General features: G+C 42.2%; 2 protein-coding genes across 2 annotated transcripts in view; both read right to left on the reverse strand.

The window, feature by feature from the left end:
- Positions 1-8202, reverse strand: part of LOC139022718 (bMERB domain-containing protein 1-like) — a 33658-nt gene extending 25456 nt beyond the window's left edge. The window contains 1 exon segment of the mRNA XM_070433785.1: positions 8027-8202. Within this exon segment, the coding sequence (XP_070289886.1) occupies positions 8027-8111 (85 nt within the window). The 5' untranslated portion in view covers positions 8112-8202.
- Positions 8203-9130: 928 nt separating this feature from the next.
- Positions 9131-24715, reverse strand: LOC111982456 (phosphoinositide 3-kinase regulatory subunit 6-like). The gene is given in 19 exon segments (XM_070433789.1): positions 9131-10925; positions 13152-13258; positions 13478-13530; positions 13870-13960; positions 14227-14297; positions 14451-14553; positions 15065-15172; positions 16290-16412; positions 18166-18265; positions 18682-19174; positions 19712-19809; positions 20409-20545; positions 21500-21707; positions 21937-22006; positions 22205-22337; positions 22895-22963; positions 23472-23563; positions 24428-24529; positions 24655-24715. Coding segments are annotated over 19 exon segments (2379 nt in total). The 3' UTR covers positions 9131-10765.
- Positions 24716-24731: the final 16 nt, after the last annotated feature.

Raw genomic sequence — 24731 nt, forward strand, 5'->3', positions numbered from 1 at the left:
ATGTTGACTCACCCTACTTGTTGAGAAAAGCCAATGCCATCCTCCTCTCTTTGATGTTGACGAAATGGTCGATCACTCTGTCATACAGTACATTATTTTCATTTTTGTTGTCCTAGGCTACCTGGCTAGAATGCTTGCTCGCTAGCCTAACTTCCATTGATGGGAAACTTTGGCTAGTTAACATTAGCCTTCTACATCTAGTTACATATTGAACGTGTATCAAATCAAATCAAATGCTATTTGTCACATGCACTGAATACAACAGGTGTAGACCTTACAGTGAAATGCTTGCTTACAAGACCTTAACCAACAATGCAGTTTTAAGAAAATACCCCGCAAAAAGTAAGAGATAAGAAAAACAAATAATTAAAGAGCAGCAGTAAATAACAATAGCGGGGCTATATACAGGGGGTACCAGTACAGAGTCAATGTGTCAATGTGAGGGGGCACCAGTGTCGAGGTAATTGAGGTAATTATGTACATGCAGGTAGGGTTATTAAAGTGGCTATGCATAGATAATAACAGAGTAGCAGCAGCGTATGGGGGGGGGTGCAAATAGTCTGGGTAGCCATTTGATTAGCTGTTCAGGATTCTTATGGCTTGGGGGTAGAAGCTGTTTAGAAGCCTCTTGGACCTAGACTTGGCGCTCCGATACCGCTTGCCGTGCGGTAGCAGAGAGAACAGTCTATGACTAGGGTGGCTGGAGCCTTTGACACTTTTTAGGGCCTGACACCACCTGGTATAGAGATCCTGGATGGCAGGAAGCTTGGCCCCGGTGATGTACTGGGCCATGCGCACTACCCTCTGTAGTGCCTTGCGGTCGGAGGCCGAGCAGTTGCCATACCAGGCAGTGATGCAACCTGTCTCAGGTCAGGGGCACAACAATGTATGAATTCATGGTTGGATCAGAATTGCCATTATAATCATTGACCAGTACGGAGAAAAAAGTAAAAGCACAAGTACAAATCCCTATCTCTATCCATGGCTAATTTAGGAAAGGGCCAATTTTAGCTAACTGGCTAGCTAGCCAAAGGAGGACAACAACACAACGAGATGCAGCAATTCAAGTTTTTCTATCAATGACGTACACTTTTTTTTGGTGCGCCAGGACCATTCACAGTTGAGCTCGCTCAGTTTAGCTCAACGCTGATTGGGAGACCAGATGCTCGCTGGCTTACTTTGCATTCAATGCTACGGGTGGCAATAATATCATACTCATTTGGACCAGACAGCATAGTATAGATGGCCTACACATAGAGAGACAGTGGGGCGCCGTTTTGCTCGCTCGGATGCTTTCTCCTGTGAGTTATATTCAGCCTCTTGCGAAACTATTGTATTTTTTTATTTATTTTTATTTTGGGAAGCCTGTCTTCCCTTGGCATCCATGAATACACGCCACTGCTGACTAGGCTCTGTGACCTTAGGCTGGTACTGAGAGAGTTAAAAAGCTAAAGAAAAGAGACTTGATGACTATCAGCAGTGTACAGTGGGGCAAAAAAGTATTTAGTCAGCCACCAATTGTGCAAGTTCTCCCACTTAAAAAGATGAGAGAGGCCTGTAATGTACACTTCAACTATGACAGACAAAATGAGAAAAAAAAATCCAGAAAATCACATTGTAGGATTTTTTATGAATTTATTTGCAAATTATGGTGGAAAATAAGTATTTGGTCACCTACAAACAAGCAAGATTTCTGGCTCTCACAGACCTTCTGGCTCTCACAGACCTTCTTTAAGAGGCTCCTCTGTCCTCCACTCGTTACCTGTATTAATGGCACCTGTTTGAACTTGTTATCAAGTAATAAAAGACACGCGTCCACACCTCAAACAGTCACACTCCAAACGCCACTATGGCCAAGACCAAAAGGCTGTCAAAGGAACCAAAGAAACAAAATTGCTAGACGACCAAGGCTGGGAAACTGAATCTGCAATAGTAAGCAGCTTGTTTGAAATATCAACTGTGGGAACAATTATTAGGAAATGGAAGACATACAGACCACTGAATAATCTCCCTCACTGGGGCTCCAGCCCAAGATCTCACCCTGGGGTAAAATGATTCACAAGAACGCGTGAGCAGAAAACTCCAGAACCACACGGGGGGGACCTGTGAATGACCGAGAAAGCTGGGACCAAGTAACAAAGCCTACCATCAGTAACACACTACGCCGCCAGGGACCAAATCCTGCAGTGCCAGACGTGTCCCCTGCCTTAAGCCCGTAACATGTCCAGGCCCGTCTGAAGTTTGCTAGAGAGCATTTGGATGATCCAGAAGATGATTGGGAGAATGTCATATGGTCAGATGAAACCAAAATATAACTTTTTGGTAAAAACTCAACTCGTCGTGTTTGGAGGACAAAGAATGCTGAGTTGCATCCAAAGAACACCTACCTACTGTGAGCATGGGGGTGGAAACATCATGCTTTGGGGCTGTTTTTCTGCAAAGGACCAGGATGACTAATCGTGTAAAGGAAAGAATGAATGGGGCCATGTATGTGAGATTTTGAGTGAAAACCTCATTCCCATAGCAAGGGCATGAAGATGAACGTGGCTGGGTCTTTCAGCATGACAATGATCCCAAACACACCGCCCGGGCAACGAAGGAGTGGCTTCGTAAGAAGCATTTTCAAGGTCCTGGAGTGGCCTAGCCAGTCTCCAGATCTCAACCATAGAAAATCTTTGGAGGGAGTTGAAAGTCCGTGTTGCCAGCAACAGCCCAAACATCACTGTCTAGGGAGATCTGCATGGAGGAATGGGCCAAAATACCAGCAACAGTGTGTGAAAACCTTGTGAAGACTTACAGAAAACGTTTGACCTCTGTCATTGCCAACAAGGGGTATATACAAAGTATTGAGATAAACTTTTGTATTGACCAAATACTATTTTCCCACATAAATTTGCAAATAAATTCATTAAAAATCCTACAATGTGATTTTAAGTGTACCTATGATGAAAATTACAGGCCTCTCATCTTTTTAAGTGGGAGAACTTGCACAATTGGTGGCTGACTAAATACTTTTTTGCCCCACTGTATATTCACTCATATCCCTTTGGCATCTGTCAGCATTGTATTGTGTACAAGCCTGAGACTCCCAAAGAGCCAAAGCAGTCAGCTTTCTCAGTCAGGCACAAAGGATGCCTACTTAGCTATATGAATCTTCACAGAGCCGCTCAGCTGTGCTACTACAGTATGCCACACTTCCTGATGTGACCCGCTATGACAGCACTTACGTCAAGACAGCCATGGCACTTTTACTCCGGAGGGAGGGGTGGTCTCATCATAAAGACTGATTAGTGGACTCTTAAAAACTTGCCAATGTTTCGAACTCCATTCAAGTAAACCTGACAACACTGCCAACATCTCCTGAAGTTCAAACCTCTTTATAAGTCTATTGTCTTTAGTGTCTATTCCCATCCCTCCTCTGACATACACTTCCCCCCTGTTAAGGACAACACCAGTGGCACGTTGGGATTTCAAAATGCCACAACAGGTTTCCCAAAAGCCATCAGTAGAGGTTCACTGTGTACCCAGCCTCCGGCGCCCATTACCTTGACAGCCATCATCACGTCTGGGGCTGAGAGGTTGGTCGGGTCTGGCGTAACTAGGCGGCATGTTCACACCCCTGCACTAAGGGAAAGAGATGGGAGTAGGGCTGGAGGGGGGTCATTCCTGGAGCTAGAGCTAGGGTCACTGTGAGAGTGCCTAGCAGAAGTGTGTGTGTAATATTGTGTGTGTAATAGTGTGTGTGAGTGTGTGTAGAGAGAGAAATTAATAATAGAGATACTGGAAGAACAGTCATCCAATTCCTCTGCAGAGCTTCTCATGTTGAGACAATTTCGGTGTTCCAAACTCAATTAAAAAGTACACTACTACCTGGTTTTCAACCTCGCTCTGCGGAATTAACTTTCAAAGTTTGACTGGCTCGCTCTAAGTCCATGTCTCTCACCCTCCCTAAGAGAATGTCTAGCACACTGTCACTGCCAATTGGAGGACACTGCTGGATCTGTTAGCCGACCGTTACATGTTAGCATTCAGCATCCACATAGCATATGCAACATAGCATAGAACAATGTAGGTGACTCCTCTGAAGTCTAATTATTTTATGCTTCGAAGAGAGCTGCCACAGCGCAATTTAAACAGGGCCTCAATTTGCTGTCTTTCTTCTCCTCCCTCTATCCCTTATTTTTTCCCCCTCCATCAGCCTGGGTGGTTTTCTTCTTAATGAGGTAGATATCACGCAGTGACGGACTAACGGACAGGTCAGTCTAAATGCAGGGAGGGAGGAGGAAGGGTAGAAGGAGGGAGGAGGGAGAGAGGATGGGAAGACCGGAGGGAGAGAGAAAGATAGAAATAAAGAGAGAGAGGTAGAGGGGAAAAGATGCTTGCTCCTTTCTCTCCTTTCAAGGAGAAAAAGGGAGAGAGCGAGAGAGAGAGAAAGAAAGGAGAGATTCAGATTCCTAATTTTGAGGAAGTGCAGTAATAGCCTACAGGTACTTTGATTGAAGAGAAATAGAAGATAATGACTAAAACAATAAAGTGTTTTAGTTACAAAAAATATATAAATTATTCTCAACAAACAAACACTTTCCTATTCCTTAATGCCAGGGAGGAGGGAGAGAAGGGTAGAAGGAGGGAGAGGGAGAGAGGATGGGAAGACCGGAGGGAGAGAGAAAGATCGAAATAAAGAGAGAGAGGTAGAGGGGAAAATGCTGCCCCTTTCTCTCCTTTCAAGGAAAAAGGAGGAGCGAGAGAGACGAGAAAGAAAGGGAGATATCAGATTCCCTAATTTTGAGAAGTGCAGTAAAGCCTACAGGCTCTTTGATTGAAAGAGAAATAGAAGATAATGACTAAAACAATAAAGTGTTTTAGTTACAAAAAAATATATAAATTATTCTCAACAAACAAACACTTTCCTATTCCTTTTGTTGTTGAAACATGAAAGCGAAAGGAGAATGACTCTGAGAGTATTGTTGATGTAATGATATCAATAGTGTGGGAACGGTGTGTCCCCAGCCTTGCAAAACTGACACTCACAATGTTCTCTTCCATTCTCAATGTCCTATTAAGTCTCATCAGCGGGCCATCATCTATAATTTGGGGTGCAATTTACAAACTTTAATGGCGTACACCCTGTGACTGTACACATTATTCTAAAATGTCCACGCACACGTTATTGAAAAAACTCACTTGTTATGGCTTTACATCACCTGCCATCACATCGTTGGAGAGTTACTTATCCAATAGAACCCAGAGAGTGTCCTTCAATGGAAGCTTCTMTAACATCAGATATGTACAGTGTGGTATCCCTCAGGGCAGTTTCCTTGGGCCGTTACTCTTCTCAATTTTTAAAAACGATTTGCCACTTGTCTTACAAGAAGCTACAGTCAGTTATAGTCAGTGTCAGAATGGGTTATTAACAATAAACTGGCCTTAAATACATCTAAAACCAAAAGTATTGTATTTGGTTCAAAGCATTCTCCTAGACCTAAACCTCAAATGAAGTTGTGCAAAAGTGAAGTGGATAAAGCTGAACTCCTAAGAGTAACATTGGATGGTCAGTTATCATGGTCAAGTCATATTGACAAAGTTGTTGTAAAGATGGGGAGAGGTATGTCTGTTATAAAAAGATGTTCTGCGTTTTTGACACAACTGTACTACAACAAATCAGATCTTGATTACTGTCTGGTAATATGTTATGGTGCAGCAAAGAAAGACCTATCAAAGCTGCAGCTGGCTCAAAACAAAGCAGCACACCTTGCCCTTAACTGCACACACAGAACTAACGTCAACAACATGCATGATAGTATTTCATGTTTGAGGGTTTAGGAGAAATTGACTACTTCTCTTGTAGTCTTTTTAAGAAACATTTGTGTGTTGAAAATGCCTAACCATTTGAATAATCTATTTGCATACACTTCAAACAGACATACACTGTACATACCGCACCAGACACACCACTATGGGTTTCCTCACTGTACCCAAACTAAAAACAGATGTAATGCGTCACTCAGTTACAGTGCCTTCGGAAAGTATTCAGACCCCTTGACTTTTTCCACATTTTTGTTACGTTACAGCTTTATTCTAAAATTGATTAAATAAAAGCAATATCAGAAATCTACACACAATACCCCATAATGACAAAGCAAAAAGTCTTTTTGAATTTTTTGCAAATGCATTAACAATAATAAACAGAAAAACCTTATTTACATAAGTATTCAGATCCTTTGCTATGAGACTCGAAATTGAGCTCAGGTGCATCCTGTTTCCATTGATCATCCTTGAGATGTTTCTACAACTTGATTGGAGTCCACCTGTGGTAAATTCAATTGATTGGACATGATTTGGAAAGGCACACACCTGTCTACATAAGGTCCCACTGTTGTAAGAGCAAAAACCAAGCCATGAGGTCGAAGGAATTGTCCGTAGAGCTCCGAGTCAGGATTGTGTCAAGGCACAGATCTGGGGAAGGGTACCAAAAATATTCTGCAGCATTGAAGGTCCCTAAGAACACAGTGGCCTCCATCATTCTTAAATGGAAGAAGTTTGGAAACACCAAGACTCTTCCTGGAGCTGGCCACCCGGCCAAACTGAGCAATCGGGGGAGAAGAGCCCTCTAGAGTTCCTCTGTGGAGATGGGAGAAACTTCCAGAAGGACAACCATCTCTGCAGCACTCCACCAATCATTTTTTTATGGTAGAGTGGCAAGACGGAAGCCACTCCTCAGTAAAAGGAACATGACAGCCCGCTTGGAGTTTGCCAAAAGGCACCTAAAGACTCTCAGACCATGAGAAACAAGATTCTCTGGTCTGATGAAACCAAGATTGAACTCTTTGGCCTGAAAGCCAAGCATCACGTCTGGAGGAAACCTGGCACCATCCCTATGGTGAAGCATGGTGGTGGCAGCATCATGCTGTGGGGATGTTTTTCAGCGGTAGGGACTGTGAGACTAGTTAGGATCGAGGCTAAGATGAACGGAGCAAAGTAAAGAGAGATCCTTGATGAAAACCTGCTCCAGAGCGCTCAGGACATCAGACTGGGGCCAAGGTTCACCTTCTAACAGGACAACGACCCTAAGCACACAGCCAAGACAACGCAGGACTGGCTTCGGGACAAGTCTCTGAATGTCCTTGAGTGGCCCAGCCAGAGCCCGGACTTGAACCCGATCGAACATCTCTGGAGAGACCTGAAAATAGCTGTGCACCAACACTCCCCATCCAACCTGACAGAGCTTGAGAGGATCTGCAGAGAAGAATGGGAGAAACCCCCCAAATACAGGTGTGCCAAGCTTGTAGCGTCATACCCAAGAAGACTCAACGCTGTAATCACTGCTAAAGGTGCTTCAACATAGTACTGAGTAAATGTTCTGAATACTTTTATTTTAAATTTTATATTTAATTTGTATTTATTTTTTATTAGCAAACATTTCTAAAAAACTGTTTTTGCTTCGCCATTATGGGGTATTTTGTGTAGATTGATGATGGGGGAAAAAACGATTTAATCAATTTTAGAATAAGGCTGTAACGTAACAAAATGTGGAACTAGTCAAGGGGTCTGAATACTTTCCCGAAGGCAGTGTGGGTATAGAGCCATGTCGTCATGGAATGCTCTGCCACCAGAGGTTACTCAGGCAAACGCAAGTTTAGCTATGAAAAAACGGATAAAAAAAACATATTCTATCACAGCACCTCTCCTCTTTCTAAAGATCGAATTGAACTGTACTGTACTGTATATGTATATGAATAGTGTGTCAATATAATTTGTATTGTTTCTTGGTGTCTTTCCAATATAGAACTCTTATATTCTTTTTTATTTTGGAAGAGTTAGCTGCTGCATGTGCAGTAGTTGATGGGATCCTAATGAACTAAAAATAAGCGCGCTAGTTACAGCTGTTGACTGCCACCTGTAGAGGTGCATTACGAAACAAACATCAACATCTGCATGCAACTGCAAGCGTTTCCCCTGTAATAAATACTATTGTCTTCACTTTCTCAGGTCAATTATGCACACACAAACAGTTCCATTTATTTACCTGTTTTGGAATTGTCTGTATTCCATTTAGTGCATTCCAGAGAGCCGTACTGATGTGATGATCCGTGTTTATTTTCCTTTTCCATCTCTCAACCGYGGGTTCGATTCCAAACTGGTCAAGGATGCGCTGTCAAACAAATACAATGCTGTGTCTTGGAAACCGAAGGAAAACTAACAAGAGAAGGCAACAGGAGCAGTCTATGCGCACAGTCTTTCATTAAGTACCAAGCTGCATGGCAGAGAATTGTGTAAAAACGCTTCCACAACGTGCTGGTGTTGTCACGCTCTTGCCGTTATTTGAGTTTGCGGTGTTCAAGCCAAGGATGATGTTTCCAATACCTACTGTAAACTCGAAGATATACTTTTATATTAGACCATGGCGCCATCTAACGTTAATCGGTGGTACTACATGCATTTCCCCCACAGTATCCCTCTCGTTCAACAGCACTGTACTTAAAGGGATAGTTCATCCAAATTCCACATTGGTTTCTTTACACTGTAACGTTGCGTTCAAGAAAACTCAGAACTAGGAAACTCTGAAATGTCCAACTTGGAAACTCGTTGTAGAATGATGAGGTCAGAGTTCCCACTTGGAAAGTATTAAAAGCAACCAATAGGAAGCCCTACACAAAAAACATACACAAATTTTAACTCTGAGGTTCGGAGTTTACGAGTTGTCTTGAACGCAGCATAAGCAGTCTGGGGACAAGGTATGACAGCAATCCATGCTTTGGTTTTATTCCCATGGCACCGTTTTAACATTTTTCACACATCAAGTCCAAATCATCTAAAAGTATCTCAAATTTATTGTGAAGCTAAACAAAGTCCCTTCTAGATGATTTGAAGATGTGGAAAAATGCTAATATCAGTATATATATATTTGTGCCATAAATGCTAAAACGTTAGCAGTGGAACAGTGCCAGGGAAACTAAACCAAAGCATGTATTTCTGTCATACCTTGTCCATGTATGTCTGTCATACCTTGTCCATAGACTTATTGCTTACAGGGTAAGGAAACCAATATGTAATTTTGTAATTTGGGTGAACTATCCCTTTAAGAAGAAAAAAATCAGCTCATTCATATTTCATTTCAGAAAAAGTCAGATTCAAATTTGATCTCTTTTTATATAAAATATACAGTAATTATATAAAAATACATGTATTTACACTACTATTAAACAAGTAATTGCAATGACACCATACTCCAATGATTAGTCTTACATACATAACATTTAAAAAATAGACAAGTGTGCAAAAAGGTCTATTGACGATTGATGATGCATTACAAAAATACTAGCTGGCGATCAGAATACTCTTTAAGACCCTCGTTTTTTTTCAATGGTATTATGACAGTGGCTTTTATAGATGTGGCCACTTAGTCATTCAGTCAGTCAGTGTCTTTCTCTCTCTCTCTCTCTCTCTCTGTCTGTGTGCCTGTCTTTCTGCCATCTACATACTTTTTATGGGTGCATATATGATAACTAGTCCCCATCACCTCATGATTTATTGTAAACCAGCCAATGTCTGACAGCAGTGACTGTGTTCCATCACCTTCAAGTTAGGCGTGATAAATTCATTTGAAACAAGCAAAGGGCTCAGAGTGTAACTTTCATTTTAGCATAGACCTCCTAGCATGGTAATAGTCAACCACACTGGATATTGCACCACTTGTTAGTATAGCATACAGAACAAAGTCATAAGCAGAAAGCTACCAGAAATTGAAACCCCCCCAGTCGGTTTCCTGTCACGCAACATGTTCTTTAGGGATCTTAAAATAGGTGCCTGTTCTTTTGTGTCATGTTTTWACTGAAGGCTTGTGCACCGTGCATTCAAACCTTTATTGCTAACTTACAAGAACTTAGGTGAGCTCAGAGAGCAGACGTGGCCTGTAATAGGCTATATGCACCTTTAAATGGAACCTGTTTTTTAAAGAACTGGTTAATCCAACAAGTGACTGCTTCAATAGCTTCTGTTGTTAGCTCACCAAGACATCAAACTATCTTTAAGTTGTTCTTCTGCCAAGCTTAGTAAGGAAAATGACCCTACCAGGGTTATTCAGTGTCAGAACTCAAAGAGCAGCAGGTAGTGTTTACATGGCAAGCAGGGTTGGGGTCAATTCCATTTCAATTCAGTCAATCCCGATGGGAATTTCAGTTCACTACATAACTTTACTGAATTGAAATGGAATTTGCCCCAACCCTGACGTCAAGGGATGGATGAGTCTTCCCTTAGGTTAGATGATTGGGAGGGTGGGCTACTCTTCTGACGGACCAGATTTTGAACCCAGGTTGTCAAGTTTATGTTAGTCCTCTGAGCTAAAGCTTATCTTGGAGCTAATACCAACTCAGCTTCACTCTCATGCCTCACATACACTCTCATAAAATTGTCAATTTTAGAGGCAATATTGTTCTTTGACTATGCTGTCAGTCAGAGATATGCCTATGGGAACAGTATATGATAAAACTGTCACAAGCAGAAAAAACTGGAACGAGATCCAATACCCATGGCAAATTAATTTGTTTGTTGACAAATCTAACACTTGTCAAACTCAACTGGTTTTCTAGTCAAGGTTACACCAGTTACCCTTAGCTGCCACCCAGGTTCTCTTTCCACATCCCTTCAAGGTACACTGAGGCGCTGTTGTGAGTACTAAGCGCATCCCTGATCCTCATACGATGTAGATGGTCTCAACGTTTCAGTCTCTGTACAGTGGAGTCCATCCAGATGGTTGTGAGATCAGTCAGTTGATGATACCAGCGAAGGTATTGATTGGTAGAGGAAGTCCTTTGTTCATGTACTTGCTGAGGCCAGCGTCTCTCTCCTCTTCCCCCAAACTGAACTTGGACCGCATGGTCTTCTGGACACAGTATCCAGGATCAAGACAGGGAGCGATCTCTATGCTGGAATTGAATTAATTGATAAAGGACATGTTAAATTATGAGAGTTAGATAAGTATGTTTGCCAGTTTCTGGGGGCTTTAGTGACATTGAACATTGAATGAGGATTATAATATTACACTTTTTAAAAGCATATATGTGCATTTAGTTATTTACATATAACATACAGTTGAAGTCGGAAGTTTACATACACCTCAGCCAAATACATTTAAACTCAGTTTTTCACAATTCCTGACATTTAATCCTAGTAAAAATTCCCTGTCATAGGTCAGTTAGGATCACCACTTTATTTTAAGTATGTGGAATGTCAGAATAATAGTAGAGAGAATGATTTGTTTCAGCTTTTATTTATTTCATCACATTCCCAGTGGGTCAGAAGTTTACATACACTCAATTAGTATTGGGTAGCATTGCCTTTAAATTGTTTAACTTGGGTCAAACATTTTGGGTAGCCTTCCAAAAGCTTCCCACAATAAGTTGGGTGAATTTTGGCCCATTCCTCCTGACAGAGCTGGTGTAACTAAGTCAGGTTTGTAGGCCTCCTTGCTCACAGACACTTTTTCAGTTCCGCCCACAAATTTTCTATGGGATTGAGGTCAGGGCTTTGTGATGGCCACTCCAATACCTTGACTTTGTTGTCCTTAAGCCATTTTGCCACAACTTTGGAAGTATGCTTGGGGTCATTGTCCATTTGGAAGACGTTGAGATGTTGAGATGTTGCTTCAATATATCCACATAATTTTCTTTCCTCATGATGCCATCTATTTTGTGAAGTGCACCAGTCCCTCCTGTAGCAATGCACCCCCACAACATGATGCTTCCACCCCCATGCTTCACAGTTGGGATGGTGTTCTTCGGCTTGCAAGCCTCCCCCTTTTTCCTCCAAACATAACGATGGTCATTATGGCCAAACAGTTCCCTTTTTGTTTCATCAGACCTGAGGACATTTCTCCAAAAAGTTCGATCTTTGTCCCCATGTGCAGTTGTAAACCGTAGTCTGGCTTTTTTATGGAGGTTTTGGAGCAGTGACTTCTTCCTTGCTGAGCGGCCTTTCAGGTTATGTCGATATAGGACCGGATTTACTGTGGGTATAGATACTTTTGTACCTGTTTCCTCCAGCATCTTCACAAGGTCCTTTGCTGTTGTTCTGTGATTGATTTGCACTTTTCGCACCAAAGTACATTCATCTCTAGGAGACAGAATGCGTCTCCTTCCTGAGCAGTATGATGGCTACGTGGTCCCATGGTGTTTATACTTGCGTACTATTGTTTGTACAGATGAAAGTGGTACCTTCAGGGTTTGGAAATTGCTCCCAACGATGAACCAGACTTGTGGAGCTTACAATTTTGTCTGAGGTCTTGGCTGATTTCTTTTGATTTTCCCATGATGTCAAGCACTTGAAGTAGGCCTTGAAATACATCCACAGGTAAACCTCCAATTGACTCAAATTATGTAAATTAGCCTATCAGAAGCTTCTAAAGCCATTACATAATTTTCTGGAATTTTCCAAGCTCTTTAAAGGCACAGTCAACTTAGTGTATGTAAACTTCTGATCCACTGGAATTGTGATACAATTCTGTCTGTAAACTATTGTTGAAAAAATTGCTTGTGTCATGCACAAAGTAGATGTCCTAAACGACTTGCCAAAACTATAGTTTGTTAACAAGAAATTTGTGGAGTGGTTGAAAAACGAGTTTTAATGACTCCAACCTAAGTGTATGTAAACTTCCRACTTCAACTGTATATACTGTAACATCACACAATATATATTATTTATACTGTTACATGACACAATATATATAACATATACTGTAACATGACACAATATATATAACATACTGTAACATGGCACAATATATATAACATATACTGTAACATGACACAATATATATAACATATACTGTAACATGGCACAATATACATAACATATACTGTAACATGACACAATATATATATATAACATATACTGTAACATGACACAATATATATAACATATACTGTAACATGACACAATATATATAACATGTGCATATGTAACTAAACCACATACAGTATGACTAGCGCTAATCAAATGAGGTTAGACCAACATGCTTCAGAAGAAATTTCAACCAGCAACCTTCTGGTAACAAGATCATGTGTCTATCCACCAAACCACTGTCTGACCTGTTTTCATGTATTTMAAGTTTCCATGGTAGCCCCGTAGGCAACAGCTACACCAACAGCTCTCACCTCTGTACGTCTTTGAAGGTCCTCCTAGAGTCTTTGTCCAGGGTCACAGTGAAGGTTTTCATCTCCAGGGTTCTGATCTTAATGTTACAGGTACGAATCTTGGCCTCCTGTGGAATTAAGTCTGTGTGTTAGGTTTGGTTTTAGGTTTATGAGATCATGAAGCGATGTGGCCACCAGGCGTAGTCAAGCGAACCAGGCCTTTGTGACGTTAAGAACAAGATGGAGACCCAAGAATACCAAGAGGATTAAGCAAATATGTTATGTTTCTGAATTTTATAACAACCTTCACTAATAGACATCTGTGTGTCGAAACGGTGTAAACTCACCATGGTGTTYTTGGGTTTAGTTTCGTTGAAAGCTACTGTAAGACAGTTCAGATCTGAGGACAACAACAAAAATGACAACATAGTCCAGGCTTCAACAGATATACAGAATAATATGGGAAGAGTAATAGACATTTCAGAACTTATTTTAACATTCTCATAATTGTATCAATATGCAACAGCATGATCATGCACTACTGTTTTACATTGTGACTTTGCCCACTGGTTGAATCAACGTCGTTTCCACGTCATTTCCATGAAATGATGTTGAACCAACGTGGAATAGACCCATAGGGTGACAACTCAGCTACTACTGATCACAATACAGATGAATCTAGCAATTAATTACATGAATGTAGAAAATATCATTGTGTGTGATATGTAGTGTTGTATACCTTCAGTTTCATTGGAAGGGATGGCACTAATCTGAACACCTGAGGTCCTCACTGACATACCCTTATCTACGTCTCTACCACTCAACGACACCTGGAGAGGAGGACAGAGACACAGGTCGGAGGTCATAGAGAGAAGCTAACAGCTAAACGACAAATACAGGTTATATGATCTCTCGTCAGGTCAGGCCACTCTCATGGCGCAGTTCAAAACTCTAAACAGAGACAAACGGACGTTGCGTAAACAGTATCAATCCCAAACACTAGAGCATAACATTAGCTTTATAGCCAGATGCAGCACTTTTACATTGATGTATATTGATGAGGTCATGTTAAAAACACGGTGGAACTTTCGCTGACCTTTTTGTAGTTGACAGAGACGACAGCACCACACACGTCTCCTGTGTTCTTCTTCTGCTTGAGGGTTGTGGCTGAGAGTGGGAGGACAGACGTGTTCAGACCGGACGAGTGACATATACACGTGCACACGCCAATGCATGCACACACGTACACACACTTCAAATCAGTTTAAAAAAACATCAGATGCAGAGAACGTCGATCGGCGTACACAGGCTAAATGTTACCTTTCAAAGTAGTCGGGGACTGTTTGAACTCGGGGAAGTCCAGCTCTAAGTGGGAGAGAAACACGTCCTCCACTGAGTCCTTGGTCAGGTTGGAGAAGCAGATCTAGAACATAAGCAAGAGGATGACAATCGTGGGTCAGTTGGTAGAGCAAGGCGCTCGCAACGCCAAGGGGGTTCGGTTCCCGCTGGGGCCAAACGTACGTCAAAAATGTATGCATTCATGACTGTAAGTCGCATTGGATAAAAGCGTCAGCTAAATGGCATATATTATTATTATTATGATATATTACCATTCAGATAATGTGCACTCTGGTATTTGGTGTTTTTGGTCTATGAGTGAGGACTGATAATCATGAACATGCTAGAGTGCTAAAGATAATCTATGCTCAGTCCATCGCTGCAGACCTACTGTCATTACGTCACACAATCAACAACAGACAGTGGTAGAGAGATTCGATAGTGCCTAGGCGATAACTAGACCTGTTTGTGAAGCAAATGGCTACGCCTGTGTCCCAAATGGCCCCCTAGTCCCTATATATTGTGCACTGATTATGACCAGGGCCCACAGAGCTCTGAATAGAGTACCATTTCAGATGCATCCTATGTCTCCTCACCTTGACAGAATAGATGGTGAAGTAAACAGGCTGCAGTCCGGTCCGCACGTAGTAGGAAATGACATCAGACAGGAAGGGGTTAGGTTCTGCCTGCTTGCTGCTGTTGGACTGCTGGAGAGAGATGGGATCATGTTAGTATGGAGCCTGGGGTTGACCAAGACAGATAGGGGTACACATAAAAGTAGCCTTTTAATACAGTGAATGTTCATGTTTTGGAAGGAACTCGATTTCATTCATGTAGAGACAGGAGAGGAGCGCTTCTTTGGTTTATAGTTAATCCACAAGGTGCTCTTTGATCATGCGATGAAATACAATAGAAAAGCCTTTGTGCAAACAAACCTCCAGAAGTAATCAAGGCAGTATCATGTAGTGGAACATTTTTAAAAGCCTTGATTGTTTTATGGCTTATGCATGACAAGAATAAAAAACCTACCTACGCGTTGTAAAAAAGGCTTTTTCATTCTTCCACTACATGACTGCATTGATTACTTCGGGAAGTTAGTGTGGTGCACAAAGGCTTTTTTACTATGCAGCATTAACTTATTTTTGTTCTATTTCCCTCRCATTGTAATTCATTACAGGTCCGTATTTGTTGGAAACTACAGCATTAAACAATGAAAACCTGACCCTGTGTCCCTGCTACGTTTCACAATCTTTTACCCCCCAATACTTCTCTGTCTTTCCCTATACTGTGTCAAACAGTTTCTCTTCCCTCTATCCAGCTAAATGCTAAGATGACCCATAACAGCAAAACTATTTGCATACAGTACTCATAGGTTCCTAGTTTCGATAAGAGCCCACAGATGTTTTGTTGTTGCTTCCTGTAAGCAAGCAACTACTGTACAGTACTGTGCAATGTCCTTTTGTTTGCTAATCATTCAAAACACCTAGAAACATGCAAACGGTAATTTGTTKACTTTTTTATATGGTACAGAGTACAGACCGGTTGCAGAGCATAAACCACATTCAACATAACCACATAACTTTATCTACTGTAAATCAGACCTACTGTAGATTAGACTAGTATCGTGTTTCCTCTTAAAATCCAGAAAGCTACACTTGATTGAGCTTACCAGGCTAATGAAACCAATGGAATAGTCCCGAAAGTGCAAACCCTGTCAATCTAGCATTCCAGGCAGGCTCAATCAAAAGTATCAGAAGAGAACAGAAAATACTCTTTGACGCTGTCATTTCAACATAACGTAGAAACAGTGGGTTACTGTACCATTTTGGCCAGCTTGGGGATCATGGAACCCAGACTGTTGATGTTGCAGTCGTACCATGGATCCACCATTCCCAAGTAGGAACCCAGGGCACAGGGGTTTTCCAGGGATGGGGAGAGGTTTTCCTGATAGAGAAGTACAACATGGTTTATTATAGATACATTACTGTACTACACTGTTAGGGTTACTCAACCACAGCCAAGTTCAGTGTAAAACCAGAGAACGACATTACGGCCTTTACACTAGTGGGAATTGGCCTATATGGATAGGGCAAAATGTAAATGTTTCTTACAGAAGAAATATGAAAAACATATGCATAACCACGGTAACAATTGAAAGGGAACAGTTTGGAGATTATGGGAAAATGATAATAACAAAGTCGAAGACACAGTTCAACTGACGACTGAATCCAGAAATTACACTGTTGATTTTATGTGTATTTTATATTTACTGTACTTTTCGCCGCATTTGTTGATMACAAAATCTTTAAATACTCTGAATACATTCAGTAACATGATAAGAATATTCCTGGAAAATGTGAGGTAGGTGCAACATAAGACAAACACAATTGTCTCCAAGTGGCCACACACCTCTCCAAAGTGTGCACAGTTCTTAAGTTATTTCAATACATTTTTATGACTCAAAGAACAGTCTTCAACTACAAGGTGCTTTTTTTTTTTAGCTTTCCTAGCTGTGCCGTTGAGGAAGTAGAACAAGCACACTTGTAGTTGTTGTGTTTGGAACACAGCCCTGCATCCCCGCCGTCACACAATTACTGTTCTTGCTAACACAATCCAAAAACGGACCATTATAAATCAGTGTTAGGCAKTCACAGGGCAATTCAGAGAACATATCGTCATTTTGGTGCGCATAAAAAGGACTATTCAGGTGCATTCAGGTGCATGTTCCGCTGCGGATTTTCTTCATAATACACACAYATCCCACTGGGCACAGACGTCATTTCAACGTCTAGTTTTGATTTACATTTGGCTGAGTTGTCAATGTGAAATCAACCAAAAATATCACTGTCATTGGATTTAGGTTAAAAGCAAAACACATTTCCATACGTTGATGACTTTTTTCAAATCCAATCAGTTTCCACGTTGATTCAACATCATCAAATAGATTTTTTTKTTGTTGAAATGACATGGAAACAACATTGATTCAACCAGTTTTTGCCAAGTGAGATTCTGTTCAGAACAACTCAGGATATGACGCCATGCTTCTACATTTGCATTGCTTGCTGTTTGGGGTTTTAGGATTCTGTATAAGCATTTCGTGACATCTGCTGATGTATAAAGAGCTTTATAAATAAATGTGATTGATTGATGTCATCTTGTAACTKTACATCAAACATAGTGATCATAAATGTTGACTGTATATTGCAGGAGTTTTATGATATGAAAATGTGAAGTGCACATTTGGACATCTCATCTTTAAAAATACATAATTTACAGCATTCCCTCACTCAGACAACAAAAAATTGCAAAAGTTGTCCAATTAGTKGGAGGCATGTGGGCAACTTCTTGTCGCGYGCGKTGCTCAAGTTCAGAACGGCTGTCAGTCAAAACTYATACAGCGCTGTGGAGCGCAGAGCCTGAGCTCTGACATCATTTACAGCATATTACTGTACAGCCACTGCGTTCCAATGCAGGCACTTATCAGTGTCCAAATCTGCCATTTCAACCCGCATATCATTCTTTTGATGTTATCATTTCACATACTGTGTGTGGATGTGTGTGTGTGTGTGTGTGTGTGTGTGTGTGTGTGGGTGGGTGTGGGTGTGGGTTCACAAACTGAAACACTGATATGAGTCATATCTTTGTCTCTTGACAGGTTGTAAACTTATAGAGTTGAGGTGTTAGCTTGTGGTCTTACTTTGACAGGACAGGTGGGACTGGGATCCTCACAGACAGGGATGTAGTAAAACTGGAAGTTGACTTTCATGGTCAGAAAGAGACGACGCGCTTCCCTTTTCCTGCAGAGTGAAACCAATGATAAACTAACCCTCAAACCATGCTACACAGGACACCAAAATGGGTRTAATAACCAGTCTTGAGTTAGTTGGGAATAATCCCATTGTATATTTCTGACACATTAACTATAAATGTGTCATGGTTTCAATTCAACTTTCTTCTTCCTGACTAGRCCACGGAAATKGACAGTTAGTTTCCGATTCCGTTTTTTGGACATTATGAAATAAAWCATTTTCAACAGCATAGTATAGGGCTAACCAAATTGAGATGTTGTAGGTGGAACTGTCTCCAAAAASTATAMTATGATCATTTCTAACAGAAATCTATTATATCCAGTATCCATTCTAATATATCCAATATCCACTACAAACTACATGCAGTCTCCCAGACTACATTACCCATGATCCTGGTCCCTCACCTGAGAAAGTAGAAGGCCTTAGCCAGCTTCCCCAGCACCCTGTCGTCCCCCATCACCACGATCCGGGCCGTGAAGTGCCTCTGCTGCTTGGAGAATGACGGGGTCCCGCTGCACCCCGCCTTCCTATGAAGTGTCCCCCCTCCCCCGCCTCCCCCTCCCCCGGCCACACTCCCGCTCTCCTCCAGAGCGTCCTGCATCAGGGCCATATTGTCCGTGACTGAYGGCCTCATCTTGATGCCTCCTCGCCGGGTTAACCTGGCCTCCCCCTCCTCCGAACCACCAGAGGGTTCCACCACTGAAGGCTCAACCCCAGGGGGAAGGTCCCTCTCGATGCCGCTGTCGGTGGACATCACGGAGTGGCGGGGCATGGCGGAGGAGGAAGTGAGGTCGGCGGCGAGGTCGGCGAGGTCAAAGTCTGTCTCCTGGTCCTGGGTGAGGCAGAAGTGTTCTGACGACATGGAGCTGGAGCGCACGCACTTGGCCAGCTCGCGCCCTGGYGGAAGAGGTGACATCAGAGAAATAGGAATTAGATGACATATGTACTRCATCTCTATAACATGAATGTCAATACAGGTCAACATGAAGCAGCGAGACAAGAAAGCGCTATAGTATTGGACGTTTGCATCGGGTGAGAACACAGTGTGCTAGAAKGAACGATTCATTTAGGATTATCCATAACCATGGTAGCAAGTGTTCACAAACATATTCTATTCTTATTTACAATAAAAGTGACTCCAAAATGACACAATACATTATTTACCATTCATTTCTATYGGGCACAAAATAATCTGATACACAAGCAAAAACGAATTGCAAATGCAGAGTAACAAGTTGATGTAGTCATTGCGTACTAGGAATATGGGATCGAAATCTAAACTTGAGACTACTTTATTTATAAGAATTTTTAGGGGTGTCAATAATTTTGACCACTACCYTTTTGCGAGAAAAAAMMMGATTACTCTTATTAAACAGAGTTCATATAACAGAGTTCTCTCATTGGTGTGTATAAACAACAGATCTGGCCACTCACAGATCTCCTCATCCTCCCGCCACAGGTGGAAGCTCATCTCCGGGTTGGGAAGCGGCATGTCACACAGGCATCCCCCACCACCGGAGGACAATGTGTCTAAACCAGGAAGAGCCCAAACTGTCACAATGACACCAAAAACAACACAACACCCGCTTACTTCCTGGTCCCCCTCCCCTACACTAAGTATATGGTCTCACAGCTGCCTGAGAGACAGTGTAGTGTCCATTTGAAGGATAGTTGTTATGATGAAGAAGAAAAATATAGATTGAAAGGGAATACAGTGTACATCCGTCCTAAGGGGGGGGGGGCCTCTGACTCGACAGATTTAGACATGGAGGAATACAGTGTGGAAGATCAGCTGACCTATACAGCGATCTATTAATAACGTTCCCTGAGTCAGTGACTGCTGCACTGTACGGTATGTGTCAGCTTGAAGACACACTAACACATGAAAAGGACAGGGTTGGCAGTATTTCTCTGAATACGCCTCTATGGAAAAATGTAATAACTACTTATATACACGTACCAGCTGTAATACTTGAAGTGTCGTCTACATTAACGTTACCCCTCCATTTCACTTGTAAACAGAAATCAAATGCTAGTCTAAAAGAAATGGAGATAATGTCTGGATGCTTTTTAGATCAGTGTTTTGGTTTCAAACAGTCAAAAGATGACCCCTCTATGATGATCCTGTACCTGATGTGTCAGTAGGGTGAGGATCTCTCTGTAGAGTTGTCCCAGTCTCCCCCTCAGCACCACCCCTTCCCCCTTGGTGCCCTCCTCCACACTCTGCTCCAGACTGGCCACCACTTCCTGGAAGTACGGTTCCACGTCCTGCCAATTTCCTGCCACACACACACAGCGCACAAACAGACCACACAAAACAGACACACAAACAGACACACACACACACACACACACACACACACACACACACACACACACACAACACACACACACACACACACACACACACAACACACACACACACACACACCACACACACTGTCTATGAATAGAAACAGGTGAAGGCCATCAGCGTCCAGACAAACACATCTGGGTCTGAGTTTGACACATCCTGTTGAGATGAGTGTTATATTAGGACCAGTGTGTGTAAGTGTGTGTTTTAATGGGAATGGTGCAACCTCTGTTAGATCATGGAAAAGCACAACCTAAACAACATACTATTGAGTCATATAGATCATTTCTGATTAAGTGTGTTGCTGAATATGACTGAGATGGCCATATATGAGCGCACCAGAGAGACCGTTACTTTCTGAGCTTTGCTTTGGTGGGAAATTGAAACTGCACAAACCACAAAGGGGTTTGTGCAATACATTGAAATAGAAACTAGTGTCAAACACAAAGTGTATTGATTTAGACAGCTTTGAACAAAACATGGAAACATGTGCGAAATGACACGACAAAACCAAAGTCCAAACTGAGATTAAACATCTAAATAAATATCAAGACCATAAAAACAAGTTTCTTTACTCGAGAACAGAAGTCAAACCCAAAAGGTTTCTCTACTGTGTAAAAGTGCCGTGCCACAAGTAATGTGGCTAGAATGTACATGTAACAAAAACAATGTGGTAAAAAAAGTTACTTTTGTTCTCCGAAATGGGATGGATGGACAAATAATAAAGCCAAAAAGAAAGAAAGAAAGTAAAGTGGAGGGTTTACCAAGAACTTTGACCCGGAGCCCATCATCACATACGTATTCGGAAAGGACCAGACTTATAGAGAAAGAACGTCATAGCGAAACTCAATGTCAACACAACCACCAGCGCGACCAACACACACCTTCAGTGCCTGTGCCAGTTTAGGACCGTGGCACAGCTCCCTCCTAAGAGCAGCCTGGATGGAGTGTTGGACCACGCTCCGCATGTGGTCAAGGGGATTCAGATACCCCCCTGACCCCGAGGCCTCGATGTCCCCCCTCAGCGCCTCACCGTGGGGGCCGGAGAAGACCGCCGGATCGGCGAACACAAACACCCTAGGAGACCGTAGGAGAGATTGAGTTATTGCCTTTGGTTATCCTTGATTAACCAGTTCCCTAATTGTTTGGTCGGCAGTTCACATGCAACCTGCTGTTTTTACAAGCTACTTTATCTACAAAACAGCATGTCATTCTATACCATAAGGAAAAATGGTATTCTACACTGTGCTGTGCTTCTCTCTGTGTCACCGTGTGTATGCAACATCAAGTTAGGTTGTTCTCTCACCTCTCCTGAAAGGGATGGTAGTCATTCTTCAGGCTCTGCTCTGCAACCACCATCCTCTGATACAGCACTCCTGTGGGTCAAAAAGATTTACTATCCAAGTAAAACACATGACATTCTCGTACTACAGCCATTGAATACGTTGAAACAAACATCCCTCTTCATTATAAAGTGTATTACAGTAAAGTCTACCAATAAAGTCTTATCTAATACATAATAGAAAATACATCACTCGACAGGTTAGACGAAGGATGTATGTTGGTTTCAGTACCTGGCGTGTAGCGTTCTGTCTTCATGCGTCTGGTGTAGCTGAGGCCTACAGTACAGTAGGGCTGGGGGAGGGTAAGCAGCCTCTTACAGAAGTCATACACCCGCTTGTACAGGTCGTCAGGAAGGTAGGCTGACTGGAACATACACAGATATACGCACAGTTAGCACTGTCAGTCAGTCACAGCTGTCCTCGGACTTACCTGAACCACCAAACACAATTGGTATGGTACATACACACAACCCTCAAATACAGTATAGTACCATTTCCCTCCATAAATAGCTGCACAAACTTCCCAAAACTTCAATATACAACATATACTGTTTTAAATTGCTCGCAATCATTAATGGTTTGTAATATTCTATTATTTTCCATCCCATTCTATTCTACTATAAAGAGCCTATGGCTCTGGTAAAAACAAGAACTGTCTCTTTAAGAAGACACCAACAGATAAAGAAGAGATAAAGGTCTACGACAGTACAGAGTCCTGACCTAGCCTGACCAGGAAGTGTAGGAGACGATTAACAGGAAATAAGGCTTCATCAAATCTGAGATCATCAAAACAGTGGTGGGAAATGATCCAATCCCCCAAATGAAAGCTTCTCCCCAGCCAACCCTGAGATTGGTCTGTAAAGATGCTGTTGTCATGTCTGACAGGTGTTTCCTTGTGTAATGTAAGCTCCGGGAACCTACCTGGATGACAGCATAGATGAGTGTGTGGAGCAGGGGGATGATGTGTGTCCGACAGTCTACCCTCTCAGCCTGCAGACAACAAGAGACAAACACACAAACTACTGTGTTAGTCAGTTACTCACTAATATAAAGTTTATCTGTAAAAGATAGCTTATCTGTTACCACCAGGGGCGGACTGGGACCAGAAATCGGCCCTGGCATTTCTAACACATTGGACAATTATTTGAGGCCTCCACACCGGCCAATTACTAGCAAGTTAATTATAATTTTGTGTAAAAAAAACCCAAGTTTGACAGACCCACTGGGCTAAAAATAAACCATTCCATCTAGTGTTTGCCCGAAATGCCAGATGGCCAATCCGCCCGTTTCCCACTAGACATAACATTCATGTTTCACATTGTTGCACAATGTCCTTGACAATCTCAGTGTTCTTTTCAAATGTATTTGGGTAGCAATCGTTGATTGTCTTATCATGTCTCTTGACACTGCAGTGAAAACTAATAATGAATGGCCCAGAGACTTATATTTCTCCATATAAGGCCCCGGAATGGCCTAACGGAGCACACTGATGACATACCCTTTCCAGCTCCTTGACGACGACTCTCACCAGAATGAGACTGTTGGCAGGATTGTTCCGAACCTTCTTGTGCAGCGTCCATCTTAGCATCCCTTCGAATAGAAACACACACTCAGCACTTGCAAACATTTCCACAGATGGCACTAAACAGCACTCACACTCTCTGTTGTTTCCATATACATAGCGCTACACAAATAGCTGGTGTGACTCAGTGCCAATGCTTTGTTCCATTGCACAACGAACCCAAACTGTGGATAAAACTAATAGCTGACTAAGTGCAATTTTCCGATTATTGGCAGGCAGTGGTTATGTGTCATTCTCATGTGGTTTGGGCAGATTAATACGGAACATTAAAGAGGATAAACTCCTTCCGGACGGTGGAGCAGAGAGGCAAGTCAGGGACCTTTAGTCTATTTTAAACCTAGATGCTTTGTATGTAAGGCATAGGCGGCTGGTGGCACTTTAATTGGGGAGCTCAATAACGATACATATGGGTACCCTTATATCACAGGAGGCTGGTGAGGGGAGGACGGCTCATAATAATGGCTGGAATTGAATAAATGGAACGGTATCAAACACATCGTTTCCATGTGCTTGAAACCATTCCATTCACTTCCTTCCAGCCATTATTATGAGCCGTTCTCCCCTCACCAACCTCCTGTGATATAAGGGTACCCATATGTATCGTTATTGAGCTTTGGGTCAGTAATGTGGGGGTTACTTGATGTTGATGTTGAGGTTACTTGTTATGCATCTAGCTAGCACTACCAGTTGAAGCTAGCCAGTTAGCGACACCTCTGACCAAACCAGACTGGAAATGTGCAACAAAAGCAGCCTGACCTGAAACGGAACCATGCTCACTGGAAAGCGAGCCGGTTCACTACCTCTCAGCTCTGCTCAACTCAACAGTGTGTAAACCCCATAAAGAGTCTAGTGGAAACTACTGATGGGTTTACCTTTATTGTTCACAGAGGAGGGGAGCTGGCTCTCCAGCTCCCTGAGCACGGCCTGGACACTGCGGTAGATGTCCGACTCTGAGGCCAAGGGGGCGCAGCTGCCTGGAGAGTCAGGAGTCAGAGGTTAAGAGTTAATGTTAATAAAAGTCGTACAGCAAATGTTCCATTTTGGATCAAATGTACATGCATTCCACTTTCCAAATGACACCCTATTCCCCATATATTACCTATAGGCTCCATGCTGCTCGGGGGGCTGCTCGAGCTATCTCAGGCTGCCTTGTTGGTCATGTCTCACATGCATGGC

The sequence above is a fragment of the Salvelinus sp. IW2-2015 genome, linkage group LG21 (assembly GCF_002910315.2).
Source record: "Salvelinus sp. IW2-2015 linkage group LG21, ASM291031v2, whole genome shotgun sequence".
Taxonomy (NCBI): Eukaryota; Metazoa; Chordata; class Actinopteri; order Salmoniformes; family Salmonidae; genus Salvelinus; species Salvelinus sp. IW2-2015.